General features: G+C 36.1%; 2 protein-coding genes across 2 annotated transcripts; both read right to left on the reverse strand.

Moving 5' to 3' along the window:
* Positions 1 to 3,209: 3,209 nt before the first annotated feature.
* Positions 3,210 to 4,148, reverse strand: LOC141542769 (olfactory receptor 6C2-like). The gene has a single exon (XM_074267353.1). The coding sequence runs from the start codon at positions 4,146 to 4,148 to the stop codon at positions 3,210 to 3,212; it is 939 nt and encodes a 312-aa protein (XP_074123454.1).
* A 4,790-nt stretch (positions 4,149 to 8,938) lies between these two features.
* Positions 8,939 to 11,690, reverse strand: LOC141544206 (cold shock domain-containing protein E1-like). Its single transcript, XM_074270100.1, is given in 5 exon segments — positions 8,939 to 10,181; positions 10,228 to 10,356; positions 10,358 to 10,483; positions 10,485 to 11,558; positions 11,560 to 11,690. Coding segments are annotated over 5 exon segments (2,457 nt in total). The 5' UTR covers positions 11,664 to 11,690; the 3' UTR covers positions 8,939 to 9,157.
* Positions 11,691 to 19,057: the final 7,367 nt, after the last annotated feature.

A 19,057-nucleotide genomic window follows, 5' to 3' on the forward strand; every position in this document is an offset into this window, starting at 1 on the left:
AGAATACATTTTTTTTTGTCCAAATGTTCATTAGTAAAGGCAGAACTTAGACTTGGTAAGATGTCTCCTATGGTTTTCTTCCTTTCCACTATCATTTTTATCTTTTGTTGTTGTTGTTCATTCTTAACTCTACATGACACTATGAATAAGTCCATGAGGTTCACTTAGAAAAGTTATTAGAGTGGATTGCTATTTTCTTTTCCATTTTGTCTTTCTTTTATAGATGAAGAACAGGGCAAAAAAAGAATTAAATAATTTGCCCAGCATCACACAGTTAATAAATGGTTGATGTCAGATCTCTTTGACTTCAGGACCCCATGCCCTATCCATTGACCATCTATCTAGCTTATATCTTAATTGCCTACATTTTACCTCTTTTGTAAATATACTCATTTGCATGGAAGAGAAGGGATATTTTTGGAACTGAGAAATCAGGAGACCCTGGATGTTTGGTCTATTTGTTAGAAACAAACAGGGAGTTATAAGGAATTCCCATTTGGAATGAGAGTGAGATCTTTGATTAGAGACATAATTATCAATGAATTAAAGTTAAAAAAAAAGATTGTTAAAGTATTAGCCATTTAACTAAAAGTGACCCTGCTATTTGTGCTTTTTAGAAATTAAAATTAAAAATTGATTTTTATTTTTTAAATTTAAATTTATTTTTTCAATTAATAATCATTTTTCTTTCCTTCCCACTCTTCCTCACCATTGAACAATTAAAAAAAACCCTTAAATATGTATAGTAAAGCAAAACAAATTTCCATATTAATTATGTTCAAAATTATATGTTCACCTCACCTCTCTCTGGTAGGATGTGGATAGTGTGCTTCATAATTAGTTTTCATAATAATTTAGAATTATTATGTCATTGCATTTAGCTGAGTTTGAAATTCTTTGAAAGTTGATTTGCTCTATAAAATTGTTGGCAATCACAGGATAATCAGAAAAAAAGATGCAAGGGCATCCTAAAGATCTCTCTTAGAACTTTAGAATTAATTATATGACTTGGGAGACAATGGTACTGGAATGTTCAGCAAGGTGTGCCCTCATCAGAGAAGATGCTGTGCTCTATAAATAAAGCAGAATTGAAGTTGCTTTGAAGAAAAGAGATATACATATTTATGAAAGCAACCTAAATATTCATATTTGTGTCCAACTTGTGGCCAAGCATTCGAAGCTTGTATTGGATTGCTCAGCTATAGTCAGACACAATATGACTTGACTCTAATAAAGTGATGTTATTTTGGTTTTCTTGGTGGAAGGCAGGGGATAATGATTTTATGTGGATGTGAATTTAGAGAATACCTCAGATATGCTGGAGTCCTAAAACTATTTTGTAAGTGAGAGAAATGCTTCCTGGTGCTACACAGTTAGTATACCTTCACTGAAAAGTATGGCTCATAATGATTTATAAGGCCCCATCAATGTATTTGTCTTTAATAATCACACAAAAGATACAGTTAATTCAAAACAAAGGTATTTAATGAGATAGAAAGAATACTAACAATAAAATAGTTCCTTTCTTTAAATGGAATAATCAGTCCAAGATTTCACTTTGTAGTTTGTAATAATATCTCCAAATGCTACATACAATGTATTGCTAGGAAACTAGTCACCTTTCCCCTCAGGTAATTGTCTTAGGAGTGCCATTAATAACTTTTTAAAATTACTGTAAGAATTGCAGAAAAGAGCAAATTGTAACCAAAAATGTTTTTCCTCTTTATATGTTCCCAGAGGCAAAAAAGTGATAATTTGTCTTTTACATATCAATAAAATATGATGTTAGAACTATTTTAGTCTGTATTGCAGGAAAAATGAGTTATTTTTAGAGGAAGGAAAAAAAATCCATATGTTGCATTTGAGGGGGAAAATAGATGTTAGTAAAAGGTGAAAGGTATTAATTTCTGATTTCTTATTTCAGGGCATCCTCCAGTCTTTGAAGGTTTTTTTTTTTTTTAATTTTGAAGCTTTCACTTTTACCTTCCATGGTTTTAAGCCCAATGTCCCATATAGCATTTATAAAATAGATCCCAGATCATTATACACTTCAACAATGATACTGTATGAGGATGTATTCTGATGGAAGTGGATATCTTCAACATAGAGAAGAGCTAATCCAATTCCAATTGATCAGTGATGGACAGAATCAGCTACATTCAGAAAAGGAATACTGGGAAATGAGTGTAAACTGTGAGCATTTTTGTTTTGTTTTGTTTTTCTTCCCAGATTATTTTTACCTTCGGAATACAATTCTTCCTTTGCAACAACAACAACAAAATTCGGTTCTGCACAAATATATTGTAACTAAGATATACTATAAGATATTTAATATGTATGGGAATGCCTGCCATCTAGGGGAAGAGGGGTGGAGGGAAGGAGGGGAAAAATTCAGAACAGAAGGGAATACAAGGGATAATGTTGTAAAAAAAAATTACCTATGCATATCTACTGTCAAAAATGTTATAATTATAAAAATTAATTTAAAAAATATAAATAAATATAAAATAGATCCCAGTATTTGGATTTTATAATTTATGACATGGATCAAGAGACAAAATTGATTTTCCACTTTGCTGCTCTACTTTGAGTATTCTTTGGTATCTTCACCATGCCTCAGGAAGATCATTATTTTATACATCCTGTAAATTTTACAAGCTTTGGTGATGGACTCATCACTACCCAATTACTCTGATTGAATGGTGAAGTCATAAACTCTAAAGCTCTTATTAAAGAGAGAGCTGAATTAAAATATTCCCTTATTTCTCACTACTTTGGGACCTTTCTGACTGACTTCTCTGCCATCTCCTCATGCAGATGTGCAGATTTCTCAATTAGATTTTAACTTCTTGTGAAGCAAGAAATTAGCTTTTCTTCTTTTCACATATGTATTTTTTAATAGTACAGTACTGGTACATAATATTCATGTAATAAATCATATTGACTATTAAGTAGGGAGCTGGAAAATCTCTTGATAGTGTTTTATACATAGTTGGTTCGAAATAAATATTCATTGGATTTTATAGAAATGGATTAGTGATTGAGATTTAAAAGCAAGTGAAGTCCTTAGAAAGGATAAAGCAGGGAAGGAGTTGTGAGTAAGGACACATTTGTAAGAGAATAAAATGAAGTAACAGGATCCAGAACAAAGAATTTAAAATTATTCAAGGTTTCTTTTACTGCTATTGTTCCTTAATGTCAATTGCCCTTTATAGTTTTGAAATCAGTATAATCCTTTTCAGTGTGTCTCTAAAAGCTTTAATCACTTGTTTATTTCTCAGAGTATAAATAAAGGGGTTCATAACTGGTGCCACTGATGTTGCAAGTACTGTCACGACCTTATTCATAGCTACTCCTTCTTTTTCAGAAGGTTTGATATAGATAAAGATGCAGGTTCCATAAGTCATGGAGACAACAATCATGTGGGAGGAACAAGTGGAAAAGGCTTTTTTCCTTTGCTCAGCTGAGGGGAATCTCAGAATAGTCCTAATGATATATGCATAAGATAGAACCACTAACACTAAGGTGATGATAAGGGTGAACACAGCAAAGGCTAAAATCATCCTTTCCAGGAATTGTGTATCAGAGCATGTGATCTCCAACAATGGTGAAATATCACAGATGAAATGGTCAATGATATTGGAGTCACAGAATTCTAGTTCAAGAGCCTCACCAAGTACAGGAACAATAATCATTAATCCAGCCATCCAACAACCCAGGATGAGCTGATTACAGACTCTGTTGTTTATGATGGCTGTATAGTGCAGGGGTTTGCAGATAGCTACATAGCGGTCATAAGACATGGCAGCCAAAAGAAAAAATTCTGAGGCCCCAAATAGGATACCAAAAAACAACTGAGTATAACATCCATTATATGTCACAGTATAGTCCCCAGTTGACATGTTATACAGGAATCTGGGAATGCAGACAGTTGTGAATGACAATTCTAAGAAGGAATAGTTCCTAAGGAAAAAATACATGGGAGTTTTAAGATGGGGATTCACCAGGGTGAGAGTGATGATAGTCAAATTCCCAGTTACCCTTAGAATATAGGTCAGAAACAGAAAGATAAAAAGCAGAACCTGTATCTGTGGGTCATCTGTCAATCCCCGAATAATGAATAATGTTATCCCTGTATAGTTTCTCATTTTTAACCTCTTTCTTTAGATGAATCTATAAATAAAATAAGACAAAAAGAGAGAGAGAAAAATCACTGGATCTGAAAAAAAGTTATCATAAAGTAAACCAGCAAAGCAATTTGGATATAAATGTCAGAAGTCATTCTTGAGTTCTTTGTTCTGTCACTGGCTTAAAAAAGTCATCTCAACATTGTATTATCCTTAGTGACTTAGAGCAGTTTATCAGCTATTGAGCACATAGAATTTTGGCAAAGACTTTTGTCCCCATTCTGTCTTTCTCCTCCCTCAGGTTTTGCCTTCACCCCATTTCTTCCACATTGACTTGATTATGTGTTATCCAAAAAAGTTGATTTCTTTTCTTGTCCCACCACATTCATTTCCAGATTTATTTTATTGTGACTTAAATAAAAAAAAAAAGTTAAGCAAGACCTACAAAGTGACCTTCTGTGAAAGTGTATGCCAAATACTTTATGTTAATATAGCACAAACTTTTCAGTCATTCCCCTATTGTCAGAAACTCACTTCATGTCTATTTTGTTGCTATAGGAAGATGTCTCCCTCCCTTCACAGAAAACCACAATCTCTTGGAATTCATGTGGTGCTTCTTTCTATTTTCTACTTCCCTTGAATGAATATACATTAGTGGCAAGATCACTGGCTCAGAACTATGAAGAGTTTCTTCACCTTTTACTGAAAAGTTCAAATTTTATTATGGATCATTTTTGACCAATCTTTACTTCTAGTAATTGTATTTAATCTGTTGAACTTTCCATATCCCTTTCAAATACTATAGTTTTTTTTTTATTTTTGACCTTTATTGATCTATGAAGTGAGATAAAATCTGAGTTTTAATGAATTATATATTTTACTTTTAAATTTATTTTTATAACATTTTTAATGGTTATTCCTAATTTTCTATAATTGTCTTGTGAAATTTTTGTTAAAGGGGGTAATTTTTTTCTTATCTGTTTATATAGTATACAATCTTTAAATTTAACTAATTAGATCTATGAAAAATTCTGTGCATTTATGTACCTCTTCTAAAAGCTCAATGCCTTCTCTTCATTTTCTTACCATATGTGGGCTCTTTCCTCTATCATAGAATCAGTTTTCTATTTAATCAGATGACATATCCTTTCCAGTGCTCTAGGTCTTTGTGACTTCTCTTTGAACAGGCTCAGTCTTCTCTTAAAATGACAGAGTTCAGAACAGAGCATTGTATATATCTTATTTATCTATTATAACAAACGCAATGCTGAGGTTTTTAAGGGGAGGGGAAGTGAAAGAAGGTGAAATTGAAACAGTCCTTTAGAATGACAATAAAGGTAACTCATGAAAGCTTAGTGGAAAGTCTTATTGCCTACTAGCTCATGAAGCATCCTGTCCACATCATATTCTTTAGGGACCTGTAGCTAAAGGAACTGAAGCCCATTAGGCATCACTACCTGAAACTACTCACATACTATTGTAACTAATATTCACTATCTTGAATCTATATCCTTTGCTACTATTAATCTATTTCCTAGAAGCACTAATCTCCTACTGCCATTCTATTCTTTCTGACCACATGTTTTCTTAAAAAATATTTGACCAAGATACTGCTTTATAATTGCAGAATAACAATGACACTCAGAGGAAATCAGTCCTCTGGGTCCATAAGGGGAAGCAGAAACAGTATGCTATCTGGTGAAAATTCCTCATAGGAAAGAGTGGTGTGGAGTCTGGGACAGTAGTCTTAGCCAGATGCTAATGTGAAGGGAGGGAGACATCTTCCTATAGAAACATAGATCATCAATTGCTTTGGGAATTAGATTGGTGGTATTTGGGGGAGGGAAGAACACTTCAGAGAGGTGGACAGTGTTAATAGGATCCAGGAAGGAGGGGAGAAATTGTGCAGCAGCATATTGTAAGAGCATCATCTTTATGAAGTGATTCTTGGGGACAGTAATTATGAAGGGAGAAAGGACAATTTCCTAAAGAGGACGGATCCATGTTTAGGTAGAGAACACATCAATTTCTTACCACTTCTCTTAGATAAGGCCATCTAAATCCATTTTCCCATAGCTCATTAATTCAAAGTAAACTTCTACTGAGAAGACATCTCTCCATTACCAATTAGCTTCATCCAGAACCACTCAGATGGTTTGCTTGCCATTTTTCTTTCAATTTGTAGTGGGAATGAAGAAAATTATTCTCCCTTGCACAACTTGTGAAGCTATTTGATCTCTACCGAAAACTGCAAACTTTCAACTCTTAACATTTTCTCTCTTTCTCTCTCTCTTTTTTTTAATTTTCTGATTTCTTTTGGGCATATTATTTGGACTATGAACTGATTTTTCTGAATGCTTTTCTCTTTCCTTAGAATTGTTAGTTCTTCAGTGGATAGAAAGCAGACCTGGAGTCAGGAAGTTATGCATTCTTAATCCAACTTCAGAATCTTTCTAGCGTATGATCCTGGAAAATCCTTAAAACTCTATTTGCTTGACAAAAAGATCCACTAGGGAAGGAAATAGCAAATCATTCCAGTTTTTTTTTTTTTAAATAAGAAAACCACATTGACAGTATGGCTTATTGAATCCTGAAGAGTCAAATAAAGCTGAATAGCACATGTATTACCTGAGTTCATCAGTCCACTCTTCTATACTTCGTAGGAGTCCTCTGGGTCATTTGATTTGTGAGTCCTTTCAAAGAAAAGATGGGAATATTTAGCTGAAGAAAAAATTCAGTCACAAAAAGATTGCTATGTGAGTTTCAAGGGGCTTCTCTCTAATTTCCAAATTGCCCCTAATGCTTTCCTCTTGCTTATAATGCTTTTTCCCTTTCTCCCTACCTAGGACCAACATTACAGATCCTTTTCAAATTTTATAGTTTAATCTATTTTTGTCCTTTGCTGATATATAAAGTGAAGTAAAATATCAGAGTTTTAATAAATTGTTTAATTTTACTTTTTAAATTTTATAGCATTCTAATGGTTATTCCTAATTTTCTTTTCTTGTCTTGTGAACTTTTTGTTAAATGGGAGGAATAGTTCTTATTCTTATCTGTTTACATAGTGTACACTCTTTAAACTTAAATAACTGGGTCCATGGAAAATTCTGTGCCTTTATGTTCCTTCTCTAAAAGCTCAATTTCTTCTCTTCATTTTGTCACCATTTCTGGGCTCTTTTCTCTATCATAAAAACAGTTTTGTTTATAATCTGATTACATATCTTTTCTATTGCTCTAGGCCTTTGTGAATTCTCTTTGAAGAGGCTTAGTCTTCTCTTAAGATGACAAGACTTCAGAACAGAGCATCATATCTTCTTTGCCTAGGGTTTATCTATTATAACCAAGGCAATGCTGAGTTTTCTTGGGCAGGAGAGGTGATGGAAGACTTATAAATGTCTCTAAATCTAAATAGTCATTTAGAACAATAAAGGTTGTTTTTGAAGTGTTAATGGAAAATCTTAGGGTCAAGCAGCTTTAAGAACCATTCTTTCCACATCCTAATATTCTTTAGGAATCTGTAGCTAAAAGAGCTGAAGCTCACTGGGGATCTCTACTTGAAACTATCCACACAATATCAAACCTACTATCCATTACCTTGAATGTATATTACAATGTTACTATTAATCTAATTCCTAGTAGCACTGAGTTTCTAGGCCCATTCTACTCTTTCAGACCAAATGTTTTCTTAAAAAAATGCTTAGCCAATACACTGCCTTACACTTTCAGACTAATAAGCATACATCTGGGAAATTAATTCTTTAGGTCTATAAGGAGAAGTAGAACCATTATGGTATCCAGTAAAAATTTCATATAGGAAAAAGTGGTGTGGAGTCCAGGACAGTCTTACTCTCAAACCACTCAGATGGCTTGCTTGCCATTATTGTTCCAATTTGTATTGGAAGTGAAGAAATTTTCTCTCCCTTGCACAACTGTGAGCCCATTTCATGTCCATTCACAACTGCAAAGTCTCACTCCTGACACTGTTATTTATTTATTTATTTTTTGGCTCATTTCTATTAGGCATATTATTTGTACTATGAACTGATTTTTCTGCATGCTTTTGTCTTCCCTTAGAATTGTTGGTTCCTCAGTGGATAGAGGACAGACCTGAAGTCAGGAAATTATGAGTTATGCTCTAATCTCTGACTCTTTCTAAGTGTATGACCCTGGAAATGCTTTAATCTCTGTTTGCTTGACAAAAGGATCCACCAGGGAAGGAAATGGCAAATCACTGCAATTTCTATTACAGGAAAACCCCATTGACAGCATCGTCTATTGGGTCACGAAGAGTTGGATAAGGCTGAACAGTAACTCTATTATCTGAGCTCATCAGCTGCTCTAGTCTGTGCTTCTTGAGAGTCTTCTGGTCATTTTATCTGGGAGATCTTCCAAAGAACAGATGGGAAGATTTAGCTTAAGAAAAATTCCAGTCACAAAAAAGGTTGCTGGTTTTTTTTTGGCTTCTCTCCATTTTACAACTGGGCCTTAATGTTTTTATCTTGCTTCTAACATTTTTTCCTACATTTTTCTCTATGTAGAATCACAGCTACATCCCAACCTTGTATTTCCTATTTCTTTCTTTTTGAAATAAAGTAAGAGAAGATATAATGAAGAAATATACAAGAAGTAATTAATAATTGTTAATGGGGGGGCAGAGCCAAGATGGTGGAGAAGATACACACGACTGTGTAAGCTCCTTTCTTCCCTCACAACCAACTAGATATAATCAGCCTCAGAAATAACGCTGGACTGATAGAATCCACAAGGAGTGGAAGCATGACTTACCAGCTGAAGAGAATCTGGAGTTTCTTTTTTTTTTTTTTTTTTTTTTTAATTTTAAAATGTTTTTCTTAAATTTATTTATTTATTTTTTAAACATAACATGAGGAAGGTGTTAAAACTGGTGTAATAGCTCCATAGAATAAGTATTCCAGATTTTGGGAGGGATGAAGAGGGAGATATTCAGAACCCTTCACCAGAACCCCCCCACTTGATCATATCTGATTAAGTGATGTGCTTTGTAGATGGGGTTAGTCAATGACACCAGCTTGACGGATCTTTCTTTCTGCACCAAATCCCATTGAGTTGTCTGGTCCCCTTGGCTGACGAAGAACCATTAGGCAAGGAGCGCTGGCATCGTCTAGAGTGATGCTCTTCAAACGATTGACCAATCGGTCAGGACGTGGAGCTGCAACGGCCTTGGGGCCTTCACAGACTCGCCAGATATTGCAGGCACTGCACTTGCCAGTACGCTGATTAAGAATCACTGAGAATTCCACCTCATCTCCAGCCTGTAGCTCAATGCCATCCTGAACTTCCTTCACATGGAAAAAGAGTTTCTTGCTGTCTCCCACCTCATAGTTAATGAAGCCAAACTGATCCTTCACACACTCCACAGTGGCCTGGCGCAGGGGTGTGATGTTGTAGGCCATTGTTTGTGCATTCTGACCCAGGACACACAACTGGAATTTGACACTTTCCCCCTTCTGAAGGCAATCCCCTTTGTTAGCCATCCTGATAATGCCAAATGGATAGACCTCACCTTTCATGTCCCCCTCTTCCATGATCTCAATCATGCCTTGGTATTCAGTCTGGGTTGGATCCACACTCCTCAGGGGGCGGATGACTTTACCCGAGTAGATGGTTGGATCAGCTTCCTCAGTCGTGCCATTAACTGAGCGTATTTTGTTCACCTTTTCCTCACTGACTTTGTTGCCTTTGCCTTTTGACAAGCTGTATTCGACCATGTCCCCCAGTTCCAGGCTATCGACATCACCAGAGAACTCACTGTAATGGAAAAAGATTTCCTTATCATGATTGGCTGTTTCAATAAATCCAAAATTATCCTTCAGGGTTGCCACATAACCCAAGAGCCTCTTGGCATTGGAGTTACAACCTAAAAGTTGGACACAAGTTGCTGTCTGCTGACCAGTCCTCTTTGTTTCACTTACACTAAATTCAACCTTATCTCCTATCTGAGGAGGAGTGGAGCCTTCCAGATCCTTGGCTTGATATGCAATGGTCAGTTTCACCCCACAGTCATCATACCAGATCCTTGGCTTGATATGCAATGGTCAGTTTCACCCCACAGTCATCATACACAATAATTCCATCTTCAGCCTCCTTTTCTTTTCCTTTATTTGGACTAGTGGTTTTGGGATTGGCAAAAGTGGCTTCTTTCTCTACAGTGCCAACAAAGCGGTGATCTGAATGGGTGTGGAACGAAACTCTTAGGAAGCTTTTTAATCCGAATAGCATGATTTCTTTGGGCAGACAGCATATCAGGAACCACAGTAAATTCTACTTCATCTGAAATATGGAGCTGGTTTCCATCCAGAATTTCACTGAAGTGAAAACATGCGGGCATCACGATCCACACACTTAATAAATCCAAAACCATCTCTCATGGCAGCAATTACACCCATTTCTCTGGTTTCATTAGTGAATTGAAACATATTGGTGAGAACTTCTATGTTGGTTGCTCGTTCTAATTTGTCACGTCGGTCTGTTGAAATATTAAACCTAACATGGTCACCTTCCAGCAGAGTCACCTTGGATTTTGTATCTTTATCTCCAAAAGGAAGTTCTTTAGGAATCACAAAATCTACTTTGATGCGTCCAGGCAATGGATCATTCTGATTTTTATTAGGTACTTTTGGAATAACTTTGGTTACGGTTCCATCAAAATGTTCAATGCTGATATCTTCAAAAATAACCGTTCCTTGAGGCAGTAGTCTGACATCTGTTGCAACTTCTTTACCATTTCTGTCTTTGATTGTGAATTCCACATCATCTCCAGGCTGTAAGGCTTCTAGGTCACCCTTAAACTCACTATAGTGAAAGAATATCTCCTTTACAACATCACCCCTTTCAATAAAGCCAAATGTTTCCTTCATGGCACAAACTACTCCCTGACAGCGAGCTTGCTTCTTTTTCAACAGCATAATATTGCAAGTACTTACAGCACCAGTATGTTTATTTGTGTCAATTATAAAATTTATCTTATCTCCGGTTTCCAGCTGAGCATTCCCTTCCACATCTTCAGGGGTGTAAGTCAGATAAAACACTTCCCCATTACGTTCGTAGCATACACTCCCTGTTGGACTCTGACCCGGGGCAGCTGGAGATTTACTTTCTAAGTTGTGAGGAACAGCGCACACAACTTGTCCATTAATTCGTTCTTCGGGTAGGATTTCTGGTTTAATCTTCACCAGTTTAACAGCAATAGGTTTTCCAGTCCGCCGGTCAGATGATACTTCAAATTCAACATTATCTCCTACTTTTAGCTCCTGCAGGTTGCCATTGTACTGTGAACAGTGGAAGAAAAGTCTAGCTTGACGTTCTGAACACTGAATAAATCCATAAGAGGTCAGCAGTTTTTCAATAACCCCAGTTTCACGCAGTGCTGCCGAAGTACCATTGGGGTACCCTGTGTCCATTGTTGTGGAGAAGGTTTGGATCAAAGCTCACCTCGCAGTGATAATCAAATATTGCACTTTCAGTAGTATTTGCTGATTCTTCTTTTTCAGCACACATTTCAAAGGATAAAAATTTCTAGTATATTTTTTTAAAAAAAGAGAGAGAGCGAGAGGAAATGATATACCAAGCTAATAAGAGATCCAACTGCTGCTGTAGCAGGCAATCAATCTCACAGTACAGCACTGAAGAAAAACAAAGACTACTAGCAGCGTTGGGAAGTGCTCTTGTGAAGCTGTTGAGTAGACACAAACTTCTTGTTTCAGATCAAGTGTTGTGTCTTCAGCTTAAGTTTACTCTTCTTTGGTCTTGTTGGTTGTTTCAAACGAGGCATGTTCCTTGCCTGATCTGAACTTGAAGCAGCAGTTTCAGGTGGTAAAGTCTGTTCTGTTACACTTCATACCCAACAGCTCAGCGCCCCCTCTCCAGCGCCGCCATAAGCAGCACGGCCCGGTACGTAGGAATAAATCTTGCTCCTCTCCGAGAATCTGGAGTTTCAACAGGAAAGGTCAGTTCCCAGGGGAGGAAGAAGAGAGGCCAATGCAGACGTTGGGTGCTGGCACACTGCGCCGATCACGCTGGGGAGAGCTCTGGGATCAGAGAAGCCACTGAGATAGAGGAATCTGGCACAGGCTATTAGCTCTTCTCTGCTTATAATACAGCAGTTCAGAAGAGAAATCAAGCCAACTTAATTTAAAACCAGATTAGATCTTCCCGGATCCCGGGGGTGACTCAGCAGATCTCGGCACTGTGGGTGTGGCCGACATAGGCAATCCAGGCTATCACCTGGGGGTAGTTAAGAGATTGAAAAGTGGGCAGGGCGGTAACTCATAGTCCTGGCTCGGCTGGAGGCTGTGGAACTCAGCCCCGGAAGTCCCAGAGAAGCGGAACCTTTGAACTAGGGACCGCGGTTTCTGGCAGACACTTCCAGTTTGAGCGCAGGAGCTTTTCACGTCACCTGCTGCTGACATCCACGCCCCAGCGGGACACATAGGCTGGGCTTTGAGTCGCCTTTACTGTTTAGTCTCAAACGTCAGGGAAGCCGCTAGAACACAGCGCCCTCAAAGCACAGCAGTGCTGATCACCTGTGAGGCACTTCTAGGGTGGGGGTGGGGAACTCTCTCCCAGAACTCTCTCTTAGCTCAGGTGCAGGAGCCGCTGCATCCATCCGGTCTGGGAGGAAACTGGTAAAGAAATAAATAAATAATTTCCTACCCCAGGGACAGACCCCAAAAGATTTTTTAAGTATGAGTAAAAAGCCAAGAAAAACTATAGATTCTTTCTACACAGAGAAAGAGCGGGTATCCAACCCCTAGGAAGTTAACAGCAGAGAGTCAGCAGATAACAACCTAAAGGGGAATGATTCCTGCCCCCCATCACATAACTCTCTCATTGAAGAGACTATTAAAAAGTTAAGAGAGTTTGAAGAAAAATGGGGAAAGGAAAGAGAAGCTATGAAATTGGAGTTGGAAAAAATAAAGAATTCACAGGAGATGCAGGGAAACAAAATTAGTGAATTAGAAAAGGTAAAAAAATCACAGGAAAGTAGGATTTCTGAATTGGAGAAGATAAAAAAGTCTCAAGAAAATAGGATTTCTGAATTGGAAAAAGAAAATAATTCTCAAAAAAAATTAGGGAAATGGAAAAAAATTAAATAGAGCAAAATAACTCATTTAAAAACGAAATTGGGCATTTACAAAAAGAACTAAAAACTGTGAATGAAGAAAATAACTCCTTAAAATTCAGGATGGAACAAATAGAAATGAATGATTCATTGAGAACCCAAGAATCAGTCAAACAAAACAAAAAAAAATGAAAAGCTGGAGAATAACGTCAAATACTTACTGGGAAAATCTATAGACCTGGAAAATAGATCTAGGAGAGATAATCTGCAGATCACTGGACTTCCCAAAAACTATGACCAAAGAAAGAGCCTAGATTCTATTTTACAGGAAATTATCAAAGAGAACTGTCCAGAGATAATAGAAAGAGAAGGGAAAGTAGATGTTGAAAGAATCCATCAAACTCCTTCTGAAATAGACCCTAAAAAAAGAACACCACGGGATATTGTGGCTAAGCTGCAGAATTACCACACAAAGGAGAAAATTCTGCAAGCAGCTAGAAAAAGACAATTTAAATACGAAGGTGGCACAATAAGGGTCACACAAGATCTGGCTGCCTCCACATTAAAAGATAGAAGGGCCTGGAACCTGATATTCCGAAAGGCAAAAGATCAAGGATTGCAACCAAGAATAAACTACCCAGCTAAGTTTAGCATCTTTTTCCATGGAAGAAGATAGTCATTCAATGAAATAGAGGAATTCCATATGTTTCTAAGAAAAAAACCAGACTTAAACAAAAAATTTGATCTACATCCACAAGACTGAAGAGAAACAGAAAAAGGTACACAGAACCCTTGAGAACTATATCTCTGTTGTGGGTATATAGAAAGTACACATGGATAATTTGATTTTACTGATATAAAAGAAAAAAAAGGAGGGGGTGTAGTAAAGGGAAGGGGGTAGTATCAGAAAAAGGGGAGGGAGTGATAAAAAGAGGGAAACTACATCCCAGGAAGAGGCATAGAAAATACACCATATCTGAGGGAATTTAGAGAGGGGGAGAATCATTGTGTAAATCTTACTCTCATCAGAAGAGGCTCAAAGAGTAAATAATTGTCATATTTGTTTTTCAGAGAATTCTCTATCACCTCATTAAAAGGGGGGAGAGGAAAAGGGAAAAGGAAAAGGAGAATAAGGGAAGGGACGTGGAGGGAGGGTGGAGGGATATTAAAAAAAAAGGAGGGCTGCACGTCACAAGGGGGGTCTATAAATTAAATATTGGGGAAGGGGATCAGCGGGGCAGGGGGGTCAAGGGAAAAAGTATAATCTGGGGATAATATGATGGCAGGAAATACAGAATTAGTAATTTTAATTGTAAATGTGAATGGGATGAATGCTCCCATCAAACAGAGACGGATAGCAGACTGGATCAAAAATCAGAACCCTACAATATGTTGTTTACAGGAAACACACTTAAAGCAGGGAGATACATATAGAGTAAAGGGAAAAGGTTGGAGCAGAATCTATTATGCTTCAGGTAAAGCCAAAAAAGCAGGGGTAGCTATCCTTATCTCAGATCAAGCAAAAGCAGAAGTTGATCTAGTTAAAAGAGATAAGGAAGGAAACTATATCCTGCTGAAAGGTAGCATAAATAATGAAGCCATATCGATACTAAACATATATGCACCAAGTGGTATAGCATCTAACTTTCTAAAGGAAAAGTTAAGAGAGTTGCAAGAAGAAATAGACAGTAAAACTATAATAGTGGGAGATCTCAACCTTGCACTCTCAGATTTAGACAAATCAAACCACAAAACAAATAAGAAAGAAATTAAAAAAGTAAATAGGACATTAGAAAAACTAGGTATGATAGACCTTTGGAGAAAACTGAATGGCAATAGAAAGGAATATACTTTCTTCTCAGCAGTTCATGAATCCTATACAAAAATTGACCATATATTAGGACATAAAGATCTCAAAATTAAATGTAGGAAGGCAGAAATAATAAATGCCTTCTTCTCAGACCACAATGCAATAAATGCTACATTCACTAAAAAGTTAGGAGTAAATAGACCAAAAAGTAATTGGAAACTGAATAATCTCATCTTAAAGAATGACTGGGTGAAACAGCAAATTATAGAAACAATTAATAATTTCACCCAAGACAATGACAATGATGAGACATCATACCAAAATCTGTGGGATGCAGCTAAAGCAGTAAAAAGGGGAAATTTTATATCTTTAGAGGCTTATTTGAAGAAAATAGAGAAAGAGAAGATTAACGAATTGGGCTTGCAACTTAAAAGGCTAGAAAAAGACCAAATTAAAAATCCCCAACCAAAAATTAAACTTGATATACAAAAATTAAAAGGAGAAATCAATAATATTGAAAGTAAAAAAACTATTGAATTAATAAATAAAACCAAGAGTTGGTTTTATGAAAAAGCCAATAAAATAGATAAACCTTTGGTAAATCTGATCAGAAAAAAGAAAGAGGAAAATCAAATTGTTAGTCTTACAAATGAAAAGGGGGATCTTTCCACCAATGAAGAGGAAATTAGAGAAATATTGAGTTACTCTGCCCAACTTTATGCCAATAAATTTGATAATTTAAGTGAAATGGATAACTTCCTCCAAAAATATAGGCTTCCTAGATTAACAGAGGAGGAAATAAATTGCTTAAATAGTCCCATTTCAGAAAAAGAAAAAGAACAAGCTATTAATCAACTCCCCAGGAAAAAATCCCCAGGACCAGATGGATTTATATGTGAATTCTACCAAACATTTAAAGAACAATTAGCCCCAATGCTATACAAACTATTTGAAAAAATAGGGGATGAAGGAGTCCTAACAAACTCCTTTTATGACACAGACATGATACTGATACCTAAACCAGGTCGATCAAAAACTGAGAAAGAAAATTATAGACCAATTTCCTTAATGAATATTGATGCTAATATCTTAAATAAGATATTAGCAAAAAAGACTTCAGAAAATCATCCCCAGGATAATACACTATGATCAAGTAGGATTCATACCAGGAATGCAGGGATAGTTTAATATTAGGAAAACTATTAGTATAATTGACCATATTAATAATCAAATTAATATAAACCATATGATCATCTCAATAGATGCAGAAAAAGCATTTGACAAAATCCAACATCCATTCCTACTAAAAACTCTTGAGAGTATAGGAATAAATGGATTATTCCTTAGAATAATCAGGAGCATATATTTAAGACCGTCAGTAAGCATAATATGCAATAGAAATAAACTGCAACCTTTCCCAGTAAGATCAGGAGTGAAACAAGGTTGCCCACTATCACCATTACTATTCAATATAGTACTAGTAACACTAGCCTCGGCAATAAGAGCCGAGAAAGAAATTCAAGGAATTAGAGTAGGAAATGAGGAAATCAAACTATCACTCTTTGCAGATGACATGATGGTATACTTAGAGAACCCCAAAGACTCTGCTAAAAAGCTATTAGAAATAATTCAGAATTTTAGCAAAGTGGCAGGATACAAAATAAATCCACATAAATCCTCAGCATTCTTATATATCACCAACAAAACGCAACAGCAAGAGATACAAAGAGAAATTCCATTCCAAACAAATGTTGAGAGTATAAAGTATTTGGGAATCCATCTACCAAAGAAAAGTCAGGAATTATATGAGAAAAATTACAAAACACTTGCCACAAAAATAAAATCAGATTTAAATAATTGGAAAGACATTCAGTGCTCTTGGATAGGCCGAGCGAATATAATAAAGATGACAATACTCCCCAAACTAATCTATTTATTTAGTGCTATACCAATCAGACTCCCAAGAAACTATTTTAATGACCTAGAAAAAATAACAACAAAATTCATATGGAAGAATAAAAGGTCGAGAATTGCAAGGGAATTAATGAAAAAAAAGTCAGAGGAAGGTGGTCTAAGTGTACCTGATCTAAAGCTATATTATATAGCAGCAGTCACCAAAACCATTTGGTACTGGCTAAGAAATAGAACAGTAGATCAGAGAAACAGATTAGATACAAAGGAGAAAAAAGGGTACATCTATAGCAATCTAATCTTTGACAAACCCAAAGATACCAACATTAGGGACAAAAATTCATTATTCGGAAAAAAACTGTTGGGAAAACTGGAAATTAGTATGGCAGAAATTAGATATGGATCCACACTTAACACCATATACCAAGATAAGATCAAAATGGGTCCAAGATTTAGGCATAAAGAATGAGATAATAAATAGATTAGAGGAACAGAGAATAGTCTACCTCTCAGACCTGTAGAGGAGGAGGGAATTTATGACCAGAGGAGAACTAGAGATCATTATTGATCACAAAATAGAAGATTTTGATTACATCAAACTAAAAAGTTTCTGTACAAACAATACTAATGCAAACAAGATTAGAAGGGAAGTAACAAATTGGGAAAATATTTTTAAAAGTAAAGGTTCTGACAAAGGTCTCATTTCCAAAATATATAGAGAACTGACCCTGATTTATAGGAAACCAAACCATTCTTCAATTGATAAATGGTCAAGGGATATGAACAGACAATTCTCAGATGATGAAATTGAAACTATTTCCACTCATATGAAAGAGTGTTCCAAATCACTACTGATCAGAGAAATGCAAATTAAGACAACTTTGAGATACCACTACACACCTGTCAGATTGGCTAAGATGACAGGAACAAATAATGATGAATGTTGGAGGGGATGTGGGAAAACTGGGACACTGATACATTGTTGGTGGAGTTGTGAAAGAATCCAGCCATTCTGGAGAGCAATTTGGAACTATGCCCAAAAAGTTATCAAACTGTGCATACCCTTTGATCCAGCATTGCTGCTATTGGGCTTATATCCCAAAGAAATACTAAAGAGCGGAAAGGGACTTGTATGTGCCAAAATGTTTGTGGCAGCTCTTTTTGTTGTAGCTAGAAACTGGAAGTTGAATGGATGTCCATCAATTGGAAAATGGTTGGGTAAATTATGGTATATGAAGGTTATGGAATATTATTGCTCTGTAAGAAATGACTAGCAGGAGGAATACAGAGAGGCTTGGAGAGACTTACATCAACTATTGCTGAGTGAAATGAGCAGAACCAGAAGATCACTATACATTTCAACAACAATACTGTATGAGGATGTATTCTGATGGAAGTGGAAATCTTCAACATAAAGAAGATCCAACTCACTTCCAGTTGATCAATGATGGACAGAAATAACTATACCCAGAGAAGGAACACTGGGAAGCGAATGTAAATTGTTAGCACTACTGTCTATCTACCCAGGTTACTTATACCTTCGGAAGCTAATAATTAATGTGCAACAAGAAAATGGTATTTACACATATATATCGTATCTAGGTTATATTGTAACACATGTAAAATGTATGGGATTACCTGTCATCGGGGGGAGGGAGTCGAGGGAGGGAGGGGATAATTTGGAAAAATGAATAAAAAAAAAATAAAAAAAATAATTGTTAATGGCCTCTCCCAAAGAAAGTATAGCTTTCAGTAGGGGACATATTATTATTATTATTTAGAAATGGTACTGAATATTTGAAAGAGAAGGTAAGAGATGTATAACTGTGCTATGAATATCTACTATTTATTTTCCTTCTGCAGAAGATTTACCTACTGGGGAATACTGGCTAATTGACATGTATCCCTTGCACGTTCATTTCCTATTTTTTAAGATAATAGTATGTTAAAAATTTCCATGCACAATGATGGAAGTCACATTCAGAGACCATAACCATAAAGGAATTATATATCTTTGAAATTTTAATTCTTTAGGCCTGGGAGATTGAAGTGGATTTATTTCTGCATAGTTTCTGGATAGTAAAGAATGCATTTAAAATTCTCTCCTTT

The sequence above is a fragment of the Sminthopsis crassicaudata genome, chromosome 5 (genome assembly GCF_048593235.1).
Source record: "Sminthopsis crassicaudata isolate SCR6 chromosome 5, ASM4859323v1, whole genome shotgun sequence".
Taxonomy (NCBI): domain Eukaryota; kingdom Metazoa; phylum Chordata; class Mammalia; order Dasyuromorphia; family Dasyuridae; genus Sminthopsis; species Sminthopsis crassicaudata.

Excerpts from the sequence above, each read along its gene's own strand:
- LOC141542769 (XM_074267353.1), bottom strand. The coding sequence starts at position 4,148 with ATGAGAAACTATACAGGGATAACATTATTCATTATTCGGGGATTGACA.